Source organism: Ricinus communis, chromosome 4, assembly GCF_019578655.1.
Source record: "Ricinus communis isolate WT05 ecotype wild-type chromosome 4, ASM1957865v1, whole genome shotgun sequence".
NCBI lineage: Eukaryota > Viridiplantae > Streptophyta > Magnoliopsida > Malpighiales > Euphorbiaceae > Ricinus > Ricinus communis.
In genome coordinates this window covers 21,463,260-21,479,596 of record NC_063259.1, presented here as the reverse complement: position 1 = coordinate 21,479,596, position 16,337 = coordinate 21,463,260, and the positions used below count along the sequence as shown (strand labels likewise).

General features: G+C 30.6%; 2 protein-coding genes across 3 annotated transcripts; one reads left to right on the top strand and one right to left on the bottom strand.

Moving 5' to 3' along the window:
• Positions 1–375: 375 nt before the first annotated feature.
• On the top strand, positions 376–7,265 carry LOC8265523 (ADP-ribosylation factor GTPase-activating protein AGD12). Of its 2 annotated transcripts, none has more exons than XM_015721775.3 (9): positions 376–615; positions 1,393–1,482; positions 2,953–3,034; positions 3,339–3,414; positions 4,564–4,727; positions 4,991–5,126; positions 5,464–5,583; positions 6,146–6,241; positions 6,759–7,265. In XM_015721775.3, exons 2-9 carry the CDS (start codon positions 1,446–1,448, stop codon positions 7,038–7,040), a joined length of 993 nt encoding a protein of 330 aa, XP_015577261.1. In that variant the 5' UTR covers positions 376–615; positions 1,393–1,445; the 3' UTR covers positions 7,041–7,265. The 2 variants fall into 2 exon arrangements, with proteins under 2 accessions (XP_015577261.1, XP_002523190.1); XM_002523144.4 differs by having other exon boundaries at positions 377–643.
• Positions 7,266–10,009: 2,744 nt separating this feature from the next.
• On the bottom strand, positions 10,010–11,020 carry LOC8265522. The gene has a single exon (XM_002523143.4). It carries the CDS (start codon positions 10,567–10,569, stop codon positions 10,075–10,077), a length of 495 nt encoding a protein of 164 aa, XP_002523189.1. The 5' UTR covers positions 10,570–11,020; the 3' UTR covers positions 10,010–10,074.
• Between the last annotated feature and the right edge of the window lie 5,317 nt (positions 11,021–16,337).

Here is a 16,337-nt window from a genome sequence, read left to right as displayed (position 1 = left end):
AGAATTTTATATTATATTTAGTCGAATTTTATTTAATTTAAAAAATATAAAAAATAAAATAAAAATAATAAATTTTTAAAAAATATTTTAATATTATTAAATATATTACCATATTAATGTAAAAAATTTTAAAATTTAATTTCAGCTGTAATAATTCAATACAATTCTTTTCCTTTAATCTAAACCAATTTCTTGTAAATGAAATAAATTTTATAGATTAAATATATACAACTTTTGACAATTGGCAGGTAGGCATTAATGTAGTAAATCAATTATTGATTTTCTGTTTTCTTAAACGAGAAGTTTTTCATATATTTATTAATTGCTTATTTATAAATTGGATGCGAGGGAGGGCATTGGCAGCAGAACAATCCATTTCCAACGAACAGATCAATTCATGTCTTGACCTTCCCATCTCACAAACTTTATCTCATACCAAAAAAACAGTCATATTTATTTTTCTTAATATTGCTAAAATGGTTTAATTTTCTTAATATATATTAAATAAATGGTCTGAAATACTTTCTCTTTTAAAGGCTGCAGCTTTTGTCTCTCTCTCTCTCTCTCTCTCTCCCTCTTGAGGAATAAGGAAGGATTTTTGGATTTTCAATTCAGGTTTTCAATTCTTTGACAACTTTTACTGGTGAATTCCCAATTCCGTCTATATCTCTCTGTCTCTTATTTAGATCATCTTATTCTTCTTCTGTTTTTTCTTTTTAATCTTTGCTTTCTTGGGTTCTGCATGTTATATTCTACATTCTATTGCCTATTTATTGGTTTAAATTGTTTTTGTTGCTATTCATTGATTATATATCATGGTTATAAATCTATATTTGTCATTGATTGACAATTTCTATTGTTTGTATTAATCATGCAATTAGAAGTAATTCTCTTTTTCATCGATTCTGATTTTTCTTTCTCTATATTGTTTGAATGCTGAGAAAGGGATAGAAATTTACATTTCTTGTGTCGTTTCGGATTTTCCCTCATTTGGGTTCTGATTTAACACGGCGAAGATCATTTCTTTTTCAATTTTTTTTTTTAAATTTTCTTGCTCTTCCATTTTATCCACGAGTAATAAAGATTTTATCTTTCTGTTTGTATACTGATCCATTCAGTTTACTATCGTGTGATTGCGTTGGCACTTGAGTGCCTATATAATAATCTTGAGTCCCCACTTGCAGATTTCTCTTATTTATATTTGGAGTTTCCTCCCCTTTTCTTTGAACCACTATCCGGATAAGTTTTGATGCATTCAGATACTGTGTTGTCCTTACTAGGCTATATTGGTTATTAGGTTCTTAGCCAGAAAGCACAAAGCTGTAATGGCTACTTTTGCTATTATTGTTGCTAAATTAGGTTCTACCCTCCATTTTTTGTGATTTATTGCAGACAGTTTAGTGCTTAAAGCTTTGTTGGATGATTTTTTTCTTATCAAAGAAGCAATGAACCGTGTATCAGACCTTCAGAGGCCTGGCTCAGGTACGATGTTGATGCTTCAAGTAATAATGATGATTGTTTTTATCGGCAGCAAAACCTGCGACTAATATATATGAATCTTAGTTTAGAAGACATTAGGAGCACATTTATGGATTCTTAGTGTACTTTGGATTAGGATTTGCTCAATTATCATCATGTGAAGGGAAATAATGCTTTACAAGCCTCTAATAACCTTCAGAATTGTAAAAACAAAAATGGCTGCAGGGTAATCAATAAGATAATTCAGAAGCTATTTGATGGCAGGGGACATTTGATAGGAATGAAGAAGCTCTTGGAGATGGAGAATTCATTGTGCTTATTAATAAGTTAGAACATGAATATCCTTAGGGCAATAAGGTGCTTAGCATTTGTGCCTTTCCCATTTGTGTTTGATCCAACATCGAGACAAAAGTTGAATAGTTAACTTCAAACACTGTACTGTCCTATGGAAAATTAAAATCTTTTCTTTTCCTTTCATTTTTCTTTTTCAACTAGTCTCTGAGCTTTTCTTTTATAAACTTATACTAGGACTGATGAATATAAGTTTCATCACTCTTACTTTTGTATAAGATTTAAATTCCTTAACAGTATAGGGAATTCTAATCTGCTTGAAATGCAAATTAGGTGTATTATTGCTTATCTGCATTATTTTAGATTTGCAAATTATCATTGTATTCTGGCAGTTCATGCATTTGCAATTTGTGAGGAAACTTGAGAAGCAATGCATTGCTTGTGGAGTCTAGCATTTATCAACCCGTGGAGGGTAATAGCTTACACTGGTGAAGTTGCAGATACTCTACAACTCATACTGGTCTGTAGGATGAACATCATGTAGTGTCGTCTTTCAGCCTAGGATTATTTTTTATATTAAGTTCGGGGGAAATCATTCTAGCATTCGACAACTATTTAGCGGCTGCTGGTATTTGAAGTTTTATTTCAACAGAGGTTAGCATGCTGAAGATTGCAAGGGGTTGATTCTTGTTGTTCTCATTCTTCTATTACCTCCACACCACTTCCCAGCACTGGTTGATGAAATTGAATATAATACATATTTCTTTCTTGTTTTCAACAAGATGCATCAAAGAATTTTTCAATTTTTTTAGTTTAATATATATATGAGACTGAATTCTTTCTGTTGTATCTGTGTTTATCCCTTGATCATAGGCAACAAGTAGTAGGATGGTTCCCCTTCAGGTGCAGAGCAGGAGGGATGGAACTTTTTTACCCCCCCTCCCCCCCCACACACACACACCAATATAGCAGGAAAAACAAAAATCTCCCTTCCCCCCCCCCCTCCCAAAAAAAAAAAAAAAATTGAAGTTTTTTTTTTTTTTTATAGATTTTAGATCTTTTCATTTTAGTGCTCTGCAAGATTATTTTATGACACTATCCACATATCAGAATCTATTCATTTGACTGCTCTGCAAGATTATTTTATGACACTATCCACATCTTCTGATTTATACTTTGCAGGTAAAAGAAGATTAAAAGATTTGTTGCTCAAAAGTGATAATCGCTTTTGTGCTGACTGTGCTGCTCCGGATCCTAAATGGGCGTAAGTTGCTGAGTCTTTTATAACTTCAGATTGAATATAGGCTTTGCATATATTAGTGGAATGGAGGCTTCCACATTCTAAAGAAACAGCTCTATGACCTAGTTTCTCCTTTATTTATGGGACAGAGAGGTTTTGTAGGACTTGGTAGTATGAACATATTCGCGCATGCTTCCTGTAGAGCCTATAAAAGGCATAAATAACATTTTTGTGCATGGTTGAAGGAGAATAAAGAACAATAAGTTAATTTTATCTGACATATACCTGTCAAAGTTAATAAGAAGTTATTGGACAACCTTATCTGCAGGTCTGCAAATATTGGAGTTTTTATATGCTTAAAATGTTGTGGTGTGCATAGAAGCCTTGGTACTCATATTTCAAAGGTAATGCTTACATGTTGCTCTCAGTTTAAATATTTCAATTACGGTCTCACACCATTTTAGGAGGTGGTTTTTGTTTATTTGCAATATGCCTCTCATTGAAGATCTATTGATTGTTGAATTATGAGTACATTATGATTTGCATTGGCTTGCATATTTTAGAAGATTCACTTATCTTTATCTGTTAAAACATGGAAAAGCATCTTCAGACCCAGAAGATAAACTTATTTGATTCTGTTGTATTGTTTTTTGCAAATCTCTCTCTCTCTCGTTTGCAAGTAACAAGAAATATTGTGAAATAGAAGAAGTACAATACATCCTGAAGAATAAGATATCTCTCTAAGTCACATAATCAAAAGAGACTAGCGGAAAAACAAGAACCTCAAAAAGCAAGCCTTCCAATGAAGCTCGATAATGCAAAAGTTGCCCCACTCAAAGCCTTTTTTAAAGCAGAGCTGCCAGATAATGATACGAACACCCGCTTATAACTCAGCAGGTCACTAGAAGCCTGATTTTTGCACATGCAGGCAATTACTTACTCTATGGCTAACCAAGTCCAAGGCAAGCTAATTTCTTCTGTCACGGAGTCTTCTCCATCTTAAACTAACAAAAGTTTCCGAGTATCTAGGCATGCACAATTTTTTTAAGGAAACATTAGAGATGACAAATGGCCCAACTCCAAAGCCACCTTACAGTGTAAAATCATGTTACTATGAAATAAAGTGTTTGTGAGTTTTGCAAGACTTAAGTACCAACCCACCATTTTTATGCTCAACAATTGTCAAATGTACATTTTGACTTTTGAGGGATACACCAAATTGTTTAGTACTAAACTGCTTGCAAAAGCATCCATCTATGTACTTGACCTGAGAGGCTGAAAATTTCAGGTTGAAATTTCATTTTTTTTTTTAATTGCATTTTCTAAGGCAGCTTCTAGGGTGTAAAAAATGGAACTTAGCATTAGGTGCTTAGGTCTAAAGGTTATGTACATGTGAATGTGCTAAAGTGACCTAATTGGTGCCTATATGATGCTTACAACTTGTATCTGTGAGCTTGTCTGTGTCTTAGAGTATGATGAGCTCACAAGCCTCCTTAAACTGCTCAAAAAATTCTGATTCCTCACTTAGGGTAATGTTAATTTGAATTGTTCAGGTTTTATCTGTGACATTGGATGAGTGGTCTGACGATGAAATTGATGCGATGATTGAAGTTGGAGGAAACTCTACTGCTAATGCAATATATGAGGCCTTTATACCTGAGGGAGTTTCAAAGCCACATCCAGATGCTTCTCACGATGAGCGTATGAGATTCATCAGGTTGGAAAGATTTTCTTATGGAACTATGTATGAAAATTGATGCTTAGTATTGATACCTTCCAACACTACGACTCACAACCATAACAATTATTTATGTGTTTATAGATTTGTTTCTGTTACTGTATCACTTGTATTGTAAGTTTGAGAGCAAAGTCACTATTATTGCAGTTTGGATCTTGTATTGTTGGTACCGAAAAGCAGTTACTGATCAGTCTTTGTCTGGTTATTAGGTGATCCCTTACTTATTTTCAATATTCGTGTAGGTCTAAGTATGAGCTTCAAGAGTTTTTGAAACCTAGCTTGCGGATTACTTCAGGAAAGTCTACTATGTCTGTTCAATCGAGTTTTTCTAGGAGGTTTTTGGATAGTTTTCGAATTGCAAGTACATCACAGACATCGGTAATATTGCTGTGCTTTTTTCACCGCTAGTTTGTATATCTGTTCTTGGAATAAGTTAGATGTTCATATTGTAAAAAATCGGGTCACAAATTTGTTTTCCAACCTTGCACAGCCATGCACTTATGTGCATCAGATTGATTCCTTTCAGCTCAACATTTCTGTATGAAAGTATTACCATCTGGAAATATTCTTGTGCAATTACTAACAGGACATCAAACAATTTATGATAGTTTGATATTAATATCAACAAAGTTTGGTAACAATTAATTTCACTAACTATATGTTGATGCTCTTATTCTGTAAATAATTTCGGCTGATTTGGTGCTGGAATTTGCAGGAGGAAGGCATGGTCGAATTTATTGGATTGCTGAAGGTCAAAGTTAAAAATGGTACAAATTTAGCTATTAGAGATATGATGTCAAGCGATCCATATGTGGTCCTAACTCTTGGGAAACAAGTTAGTTACATTTTTCTTCTTTTTATTGTTCATTATTTATTTATTTACTTTAATCTTCAAGTTAGCTATTAGAGATATGATGTCAAGCGATCCATATGTGGTCCTAACTCTTGGGAAACAAGTTAGTTACATTTTTCTTCTTTTTATTGTTCATTATTTATTTATTTACTTTAATCTTCAAAGTAAGAGGATTAGAAAAGTTCATAATAATTTTTCAATTGTAAAAGTCATGTTGATTCTATGGCATTTGTTGTGGGATTTCCTACATCCTTTTTTCCTTTTGTTGTGCATGTATAAGTGTATGATGATCACTTGGTTACGATTTAATACCATTCAATTGGTTGAATGACCAGTCAGACATTTTCCAAAGCTTTGTTCTATGGTGTGTATGTATGCATGGTGTAGAGCAACAAATATGTGCTGTCACCTAGTGTAGAGTTACTCGTGCATTGTGATTTATCAATTCCTTTTGGTAGAAAAGATATAACTAGTGAAGAAAGGCCACTGCTTCATTCAAAATGGTGCATCATACTGATGATATACTGGGTGTTTTTGTTATTAGACAGTTCAAACGACTGTAGTACGTAGCAATTTGAATCCGGTTTGGAATGAGGAACTCATGCTGTCGGTTCCACAAAATTTTGGACCTGTAAAGTTGGTAAGCTTTTTATTCTTCTTAAATGATGTGAATTCTTTTTGCATATCTGTTGACACTTTAAAGATTCAAAGTTCAAAGAGTGAAACTATTTCTTTGTTTCCTTAATTAACACAAACATTATGTAGTGGTGTAGAACCTGAGATATTTTATGTCTAAAAAGACCATATTCCATTACTAAATTTGTAAATATGCTGTGATATGAGGCCATAGGTATTATAGGCTCTGAGGCACCAAGGGCCAAGCATGCGCCTCTGGGAGGTTAGTTGCAAATGAAATAACTTTGCTAGAAAATTCAAAGTTAATACTATGCATTAATAAGATAACGACAAGATGCCGCAATTAATCAGTAGGCAAGACTTCCTCTAGTTGTAAGCATTGCGACATAGATCCCTTTTGGAATGATGACCTCTGAACTCATAGAAGATTATATGCCATTTCCATATATGAGAAAGAAAAAAGAACATCAGTGCCTAAGCCGCACAATTGTTGATCTGATCTTTCACTTTCTATATTGCAGCAAGTATTTGATCACGACACATTTTCAGCTGACGACATAATGGGAGAAGCGGAGATTGATGTCCAGCCATTGATAACATCAGCAATGGCATTTGGGAGACCGGATATGTTTGGAAATATGCAAATAGGAAAATGGCTGAAATCAAACGACAATGCGCTTATGGAAGATAGCATCATTAACATTGTTGATGGGAAGGTAAAACAAGAGATCTCACTGAAGCTCCAAAATGTTGAATCTGGGGAACTACAACTAGAAATGCAGTGGATTCCTCTTGAGCAATAGGTGGCATGTTGCTGCTTCTCCTCCCCCCAATAAGAAAGAATCTTGTAATATTGTTGAATGAGTTGATTATATGGACGTACCGGGGCAACATCTGCCTGTGTCTTCTTTCAATTGTATTATTCATTCATTCATTATTAATTTTCGGTTTAAAAACCTTCTTTCTATAGGGAAAAATTTGGTGTTTGAGCGAACAACTTTAATTGCATTGTCATCTTTAATTCCTCATCACCTTTCCCCCCCTTTATATATTTGTTCTCTCCATATTGTAGTGCAGCTTGGCAGATGAAGTCTCATTTGTTGAGTTTTGTTAATTGATAGAGATGACAATGATTTTTTCTAGTTTAATTAAGATTTCGAGTTTGAACTCAACAAATGAAATTTTATCTGTCAAAAGCCCCGAGATTAGATGGTAAGGGTCTCTTCTAGTTTAACTAAGATTTTAACTTCAAACTTTTGATATGCGGCTTTGCCACTTGTACGTTTTAAATTAACTTCAAATATATAGACACTAAAAAAAGAGGTCTTTTGTTTTATTTTTTAGTTTTAAAAAACTTTTTTTAATAAATAAATTAATATATTTTTTTATAGATAATTTGTAAAAATGGTTTATAAAAAATTTAAATATATTTTTATAATATCCGAGAGCAAATGGGGGCAAAATTAAGGGCGTCAAGGCTATCGCCAATCATTGTTTTTTTATGATTCATGTGATCAAGTGATCAATTTTTGTGGTATAAAAACGAAAAAAAAGAAAAGAGACTAAATTATGAAAATAGTAATAATTTAAAAAGATCAATGATGGTTCTTTCTTTTATTCAATTGTGGCTTTGACCTCTAATGTAATTTTCATGGGGAAATTTATTATTTTATTCATTATTTATCATTATTACTCATTAGATCTTCCACTCAATTATCTCCCTTCTATTATCCATAAGAAGACCCATCCCAAAATGTCCAACAATTTTGATAATTATCCTAATCAGAAATAGTACTACACTATAATGAATTAAATAGACTCCTCACCCAACCAACAATCATAACAGAAGCCTGATTAATTATTGTACTAACATAATTTTCAGAAGCCTAGCTGGTGATTGGTTATGCCCTTTACATCATTGTTCAGTGCATTGATTAGGCAATGCCATTAGTTGGATCCATCTACTTATTTATTTATGGATATCTCTCTCTATAAAGGCACACATCACTAGTGATGATGATAGTGGAATTGGAACTGAATTTCTTGGATTGGTAGGGCATATATACATGAAAAGCTAGTCTTTTTAAGTTGACACTCTTGCAAATTAGGATAAGATAAGGAAACCCTTCTTTTGAAGCCCACAATTTGCAATAATTTCTAGGAAAAAATGCACTTTAAGGCCATAAATCTTTTAGTTAATTCTTTAATTTTTATTTTATTTTATTTTAATTGTTATTTTTGTTAAGACTACTAATTCTTAATAGAAATAAAAATAAAATGTAAGAACTCAATAAAACAAATAAAATATTTATCTAATATATTTAAGAACTAAAAAACACTTAGTTTAAGTAAAAATAAAAATTTAAAGATTTAATAACGAGTTATGATATATGACATGGGTTACAATAATATGTTTTATCTATATTAATCGATGTAAATTTATTTATTATTAATTATAACTAAAATTAAAATAAATATAATTATAATTATAATATGTTACGTATCATATAATTGGAATGAAAAGTTTATAATTCTTCATAATATTTATTCCCAGGCCACTTGCTCAAAAGCAAAGTTTCAGCTGTATCAAACAACAAGTGCCAGCCGACAAAGGCAGTGATAATATTCTTTTAATACCTTTTCATTTTATTTATTATTATTATACAAAGGAACCTTCCAACTTGAAAGTTGTGGTTACTATTGCATCTAAAATCCATTTTGGAGATTTTCTTTAATTTCTTTTTATAAATATTTTCCTTCTTGGTAGGATATGTATTAGGGTTTGGATTGTGCCCCTTGAATTATTTAATGCCTATTAAATAATTTAAAGAATTCAACTCTTAATAATTAAGAATCTATACAAATTTGTTGTTATAAAGCATTTAGAATTCTAGTTGTTTAACTCTGTGGTCAGAAGTATTTGGTTTCTTGAGCCTTGCTAGTCAAACTTTTTGGTTTCTTTTTTTTTTAAATGGCCCTTGAACTTGTCCCATTTTCAAAATTGGCCCCCAATTCAACTTAAATCCTAACTCCGGCCCATATATATTTAGAAAAACTTCATTATACTACTTCTGGTTTTAACACATTTTTATTTTAGAATTGTAGTACTCTTTTTTAGTAAATAATGATAAAATTATACAACACCGTAAGACATATATTCTGATGTAACACAAAATAACTTTTATTCTTTTAACTGCCACGTCAGCATTTGCTAACAGTGTAGTGTAATTTAATCGTGACAGTCATATTTACAAGAAAACTAAAAATTGTAAAGTGAAAATAAGATTAAACCATAATTAACATCTCACTAACCATAGTTAAGTGCATGACCTGTGCTCGTTGTCAGCAGCGTGTTGGTAGTGCATGAACTATATTTGCGTATTTGGATATCTTTTCTTCTATTCGAAGATTCATTTATTGATGGTGGTAGTGTATTTTTAAAGCCTTGAGTATTTCTTTTAACCAAATTGGATTTTATTTTCCATAGTTTTAAAAGGAGCTAAATTAACTAATGGTGTTAACATAAAAATTATTATTTTATTTTAATTGTTAATGATACTCTTAAAAGTATTAAACTCTGTGTTAATGGAAATTAACCGCCTAATTATTTATTTTGCTTTCTCAATAAATAAATACTGAAAAGACATTTTAAGAAAGTTGAGCCAAGTGACGAGTGATCTTCAAACATACAAAATAAGAACAAACAAATGTTTATTTAAACATATAAAAAAATTGAAAATCACAAAAAAAAAAAAAAAAACGAAGAAGAAGAAGAAGACAAAGCAGAAACTCTGCACTCTGCATGTGTTAATCCGCTAATAACTGATTAAACTATATTTACTTACTAATAACAATGGCTTTACTGTTATCCCCTAACGTCGTTGACGACGTTGCTTTTCGCTTTTTATACTTGACAAAATACACAATACCTGAAGCCACTAGCAACGCCGCCCCAGTAGCACCACACGCGACACTCGCCACCAGCAGCACGTGCCTCAACTGATCTCCGTGATCGCCGTTGTTTTTACCTGCTATGCCATTCCACCAGGCGGTGTCGTTTGAATTCATCGCTTTTGGCAATGCCACGTTAGCACCTGATCTCGAAGTTGGCGCTGCAGAAGCTGACGAGGACAACGATCCAAAGAATTCCTCCATTTCCGGCGGTAACTTCTCTCCTACTGGTGCTGTGCTTTGGTACTCCAGTCCGTGAACGGACGGCCGTAGTTCCCTCGCTGCTGATACTGCGATCATCATCGTCGTCATCATTACGGTTATCATGATCGGAATCAACGGTGTGTTGATGGCTATCAGTTTGTTGCTGCAAGAAACCATGGTCTCCAGCTGCAGGTACGCAAATACGCCCTCTCTAAACGCTGTCGTTTTGTTATGTCCTCGATGGCGCTCTTTCTTTCTCACACACAACAAACACCTGGTAGCTATATACTCGAACAAAGTTGATTACATTATATATTGCTTGAACAAGCTGCAGAGGGACCAAACCTGTGTCGCTTTCTTTTTTATTTTCGGATGCTTGGTATTTGTCGGTTGTGGAGTGAGAGCGAAGGAAGACACGGTGTCGTTTTAGTTGAGAAGCGTCAATACTGAAACAGTAGAGAGAGAGAGAAATGGCGTTTGAAAAATGAAAATTTGAAACAGAAAAAATAAACGCGTGAAGCTGTGTCGGGGACTAGCTTCACAAGAAGTCTACTGGTCTCGCCGCTTGTTTCTTTGTCTTTTTATCTGCTTTTTCTTTCTTTTTTTTTTTTTTTCTTTTTCATAAAAGCATTAGTTCCTAATGCCCTATGCACTTTAAATTATTGTTTGTAACAAAAAACATTATGTATAGAAATTAGTATATTCTATTATTAGATAATTAATATAAATTTTATTATTTAAAATTAATAAAATTAATTAATATATATATATAATTTATTTGAAAGTGAGATAAAACACTGAATGATTGAAAATTCCAAAATCAATTAGAAACTGAATTCAGGATATCAGTGCATATTGATAGAGAAACCTACGAAGAACAAATAGATTAAATATAGTTGTCTCTTATTATTATTATTGGATATAGAATGGTGTGTCTCCTAGAATACAACTAATCGATACAGTAGTTAATGAATACTATAACAATTGTAATTCCAAACCTAAAAATATGTTTGATCTCTATCAATCTCTTTGAAGTAAGTATCACAGAAAATAAGATAAATAATAGAATAATGTATTTAAATCTATCAAAGAAAATGAAAAGGCTTATATATATATATATATATTGATATATTTTGATTGAATATAATTAAAACATATATCAAAATTATTTAATTTTTTAGTTTTATTATTCTTTTAAAATCTAAGAAGATGTTCAAGAAGTAAAGAACGAGTACCAATCATTTTTCTAGCTTGAAAAAATTTTAGATTTAGAAAGAGTGTTAATTTTCAGTCTTGTTTTATGTCCCTATTTAATACCATGATCATCGTGTTAAATATGTTAAACTAGTTTTCATATATGTCTAGTTTAACATTTTACTTATGTATGAATCTTGTTACTTATTTATTTAATAAATAATTTTTTTATCTTATATATTTATTAGTTTCAATTGTTATTATTGATTGACTATCATATCAATTTAATAATAATACTAGTTATAAAAATATTTAGGTTGAATATATTAGAAGCACCATCTTTATTTCAATCTATGTTGGTAGAATAAACTTTAATTGCATCATTAGTTTGAGTGGCTAAATGAAAATGCAGATCACCATCTTATTCATTAGATATAGATTTAAGATAAAATAAAGAAATTGCTAAGTAATTGGCAAAGCTAAATACTATTTTCATCATATATTTTTAAATCATAAACATTTACATTATATATTTATTTATTGTTTGGTTACTTTTATTTATGAATATCATATTTTCTTAAAATATTAGTTTAAAGTGTTTAAATTTATTTTTATTGTTTGGTGTTCATAATTAATCTCTATAATAAGTGGCCTCATAGTTTTTTAAGAGATCCACCTCAATATGAATTTACTGCCTTACTATAATAATAATTTGTGCCATTGCTAGTAATAATTTACAAACATCACTTATTCAGAATGAGACATTAATGAAATTGTTCATACCACATCAAAAAATCTAATTAATAATTTCATCGGAAACTAAAATTTTAATTAATATTAAAATTTTAAAATTTTAAAAGATACATGCTAAATTACAATAAGTGCAAAATCTATTTTTTGACAATTAAACCCTACTATTATTATAATAAAGTTCACATGACACCGAATCATGGTTAAAAACAAGTAATGTGAATTTGTCCGGTGAAACAAAGTTGTCTTCTTTCTTTCTTTTTCAATCGTTTTTGTGGAAGTTAAAAGGAATAAAGTTGAACTCACTTTATTATTCAGATTTAATTTAATTATTTTTTAAATTTATTAACATTTTAACTCAAATCTTTATATATTTAACTCAAATTAGTTATATTTTTATAAAAATAATAAAATGAGTCCAGACTTTCTAAAAAGAAAGTGGATACAATAAAAAATAATTTATATTATTAAATTAATATTTAAATAAAACATAATAAAAAAATAATGTTGCTATTTTTTAGTATTTTTATTATTTTTCTGTTAATAGTAACGATAAAAGAGACAGTTATGGTGGTAATGGTGCCGATACTAGTAGAAATAAGCGGTTTCAGTGAGAATAATAGTGGTAATAGCTACTTATTATATTAATTGAAATGAGATTATTTAATAGTTTCTAAATATTATTATAAATATTTTAATTATTTTTTATTTTTAAAAAAAAAATAATTCTCACTTTCTCTTTATTTTTTTTTTAAATAAAATTAATTTGAACTAAATATACAAAAGTTGGGATTAAAAATTTTATAAATTAAAAAAGAAAGATTAAATTAAATCTAAATGACAAATAGTAACCAAATTAAACTTTATTTAAAATTCACTAAAACAGACAAAACAGTTTAACAAAATCAAGAACTAGGAAGCCAAGCAAACAAAAAGACTCCCCTTCGTCGAGAGGTTTTAACACAATTCATCCAAGAGGCCTATTTCTGCTCTTAATGACTGCATGAATATTACCTCAACTTTACCCCTAAATATGTTAATACTCATTCTCAATGAATATCCCCCCAATTTATTTTACCTTAAATATATTTTATTATTTTTTTATCAATTTTCATTATATGTTTAATCATTTTTATTTATATATTTTAAGTGCGTGCTCCGTTCATTCTCTAACCAAAAGGATTCAGGTTGAACTAATTACCTTTTCTTTTTATCAATGAATTTGAATGTTTTATTACAAAAAGACAATTTAACCTAATTTAATTAATAACATAGCCCACTTCATTCAATGGTTTCAGATATATATTGACTGCATTTAAATATACATTGACAAATGCAACTTGGTAGTATTTAAAATGGATGTAAAACATAAAATAAATTGGCATATAATGTGGGGAAATTAATTAATTCAACTTGGTCAGTCAGACTTCATATTTAATTTCTTAGTGATAATATATATATATATCATGTAAGTTGGATTGTGTTGGAGTTTTATCACTTCTTTTTTGTTATTATATAATAAATGCAACAGCTAATAATATGAATTTAAAACCAGAGAACTTCTGTTCTTAGGATTTTTGGCAAATTTTCTTTTATTAAAATTTATTTTAAAATTCATCATTTGATTGGAAAATATTATCAATTTTTTTATTCATATAGTATCTGAAGGATTCTAATTTTTTTTGCTTCTGATGAGTCACAAATTCAGAACTTTATTAATTTAATGTATACACTGGATAAAAGAAATATGAATAAATCTATGAAATTAAAATTTTAATTTTTACAGTCCATTTTGATAAAATTTATAGAATTTAAACGAATCTTTGCTATAATATTGTTCAGAAGACTCGAGTGCTTCTTTTCTAGATTCGACGACAATTAGTAATATTCTCAATATAAAAGCAAAAGAGAAAAAGAAAAAGGATTAGACAGTTTTATCTTTAAACAAAACGACAATCATGGCCTCAATCATCGATTTGATTTGGAGATAATTTGAGTGGATTTGTCGTGTAACCTTTAGCCTATGTTGAATGAAAGAGATGTGAATATCCCTGTGATTAGTTTTATTTATTTTAATAATAAATTAAAAAATTAATTTAAATTTAAGATTTTTTGAGTCGATAATATGTATATATATTTATTATCGGATTAAATTTTATTTTAGTGTTATTAAAATATATTTTTTCAAAGCAGAGAAAAATATAGGATTAAAGGAAATAAAATTGATTGCATTTTGTAGATTACTTTTTCCGTGTAAACAGATCACATGCTGCCTAAACTTAAACATACGACTAGTTTATAAGATAGCCATTGATTTATTAATCTGCGGTCAGGATTGGATTAGATAAAATCTAATGTTTTGTTGATACAAGTGGTGGGTACTCTAGTATGACCCTCTACTTGAAAACAAATTATGAGATTCCGCCAAATTTCCCAACTATCAGCAGTGGTGACGTGGAAGCAACAAATTGAAGTATCCACACTTATTCACACTTTTAATTCGACTGGTAAGAGTATTTATTTTTTAAAAAATAAAAAAAAAAATTTTTAATTTTATTTTTATAACAAATATAAAAAAATTTAAATTATTCCGAGCAACAACAGTAGAATTAGCTAGCTTAAAGTGTTTCCTATTAAGAACAAATATGGCTAAATTTCAGAGAAGTTATATTATTAAAAGATCTAATTGCTTAGATATTACGTACTAGTATACGATTTGTTTGAATTCCAGGTCATTGGTACCTCTTGGACCTTTTTTTTTTTTTTTTTTGAGTTGTTAGCTTTTTACCACTCCGAGTGGTAGCATGGTGGGATAAATTTCATCCAGCAGTTCAAGATTCCAGGTTCAAATTCTAAACAGAACAGTCTTTTCAAGGATTTCACTTTGGTTGAGTCTTCCTATTTGGTTCCGAAATGAGTCTTCCTATTTGACTTTAAAATTAGTACTACGATGACGGGTTTGGACTCGGTTCAAACTAATTATGACTATAAATATTCTATAGCAGAAAAGAGTCTATATAATTACAACAAGTAAAATTTGCTAATGCTAGTTGAATCCTCTCCTCATTTCATCAATAAAGAAAAAAGTAAAATTTGCAATGATCCTCCACCACCACCACTTAGCATACTGTCTTCTTTCAAACTGTGCTATAGCCTATGAAAATAATATACAAGATAAGAAATTTTTTCTATAACCCCTTATTTATACGTAAAAATCAATGCATGATTGACGAATATTTATTAGTTTTAAATAATAAAATACGTATCCATTATTTCATATCAGAATATAAAATATTTATGTACACGTATTATTCTCTTATTAATTATGATGTATACAATTGCATCTAGATATAAATTTACTTTGGAGATAAATGTGATCGCGAGAGTGATGCTAACACCATAATCACCACCAAACATAGAGCAGATGATATACCAACTTGCTGTGTGTCCTAATATTAATGCAAAACTTCACCATTAGACAACCACCTGTTGTGCTTAACTGGGCAGTCAATTAGTATCCCCAGTTGTGAAGTAGGGTGAAAATGGAGAATGCCACCATCCCAATTATTTGGGCCAATGTTATCATTAATGATGCTATCAAAAAGTTTCTGCATCAGTTAGGAGTACTCGATTACAGATATTAGCAAACATGGCTAATAATAAGTCACAATAAAAGCTGTCTTCATGATGCATCCGGACATCCTCTTAACCCCTTTCTTTGTCCACCAGTCTGATTAGACCCTGGCAGCTTAGCCAACCCCCTCCCTCTACAGTCAACTTCGTCAGCATATTCAAGAAGGTGTCCAGAAATCTGTGCGGGCGAGGCCATATTTACGTGGATGAGTAGCCTAATGGATCGTAAGAAACATACATTGATACTTTTGCTCAGAAAAAACGTATAGTTATCTTGTGGTCTTTGTCTTTCTTTTCAACATAGGAAGATATTACTCAAAAGAATTAAGAGATACAGTGATCCAGCTGGAGAAGCTTCTGTCAAATTA

Coding starts and splice junctions, on each gene's coding strand:
- LOC8265522 (XM_002523143.4), bottom strand. CDS start 10,569: ATGGTTTCTTGCAGCAACAAACTGATAGCCATCAACACACCGTTGATT.
- LOC8265523 (XM_015721775.3), top strand. CDS start 1,446: ATGAACCGTGTATCAGACCTTCAGAGGCCTGGCTCAG. Junction 1,483..2,952: donor CCTTCAGAGGCCTGGCTCAG/GTACGATGTTGA, acceptor TATACTTTGCAG/GTAAAAGAAGATTAAAAGAT. Junction 3,415..4,563: donor TTGGTACTCATATTTCAAAG/GTAATGCTTACA, acceptor TGAATTGTTCAG/GTTTTATCTGTGACATTGGA.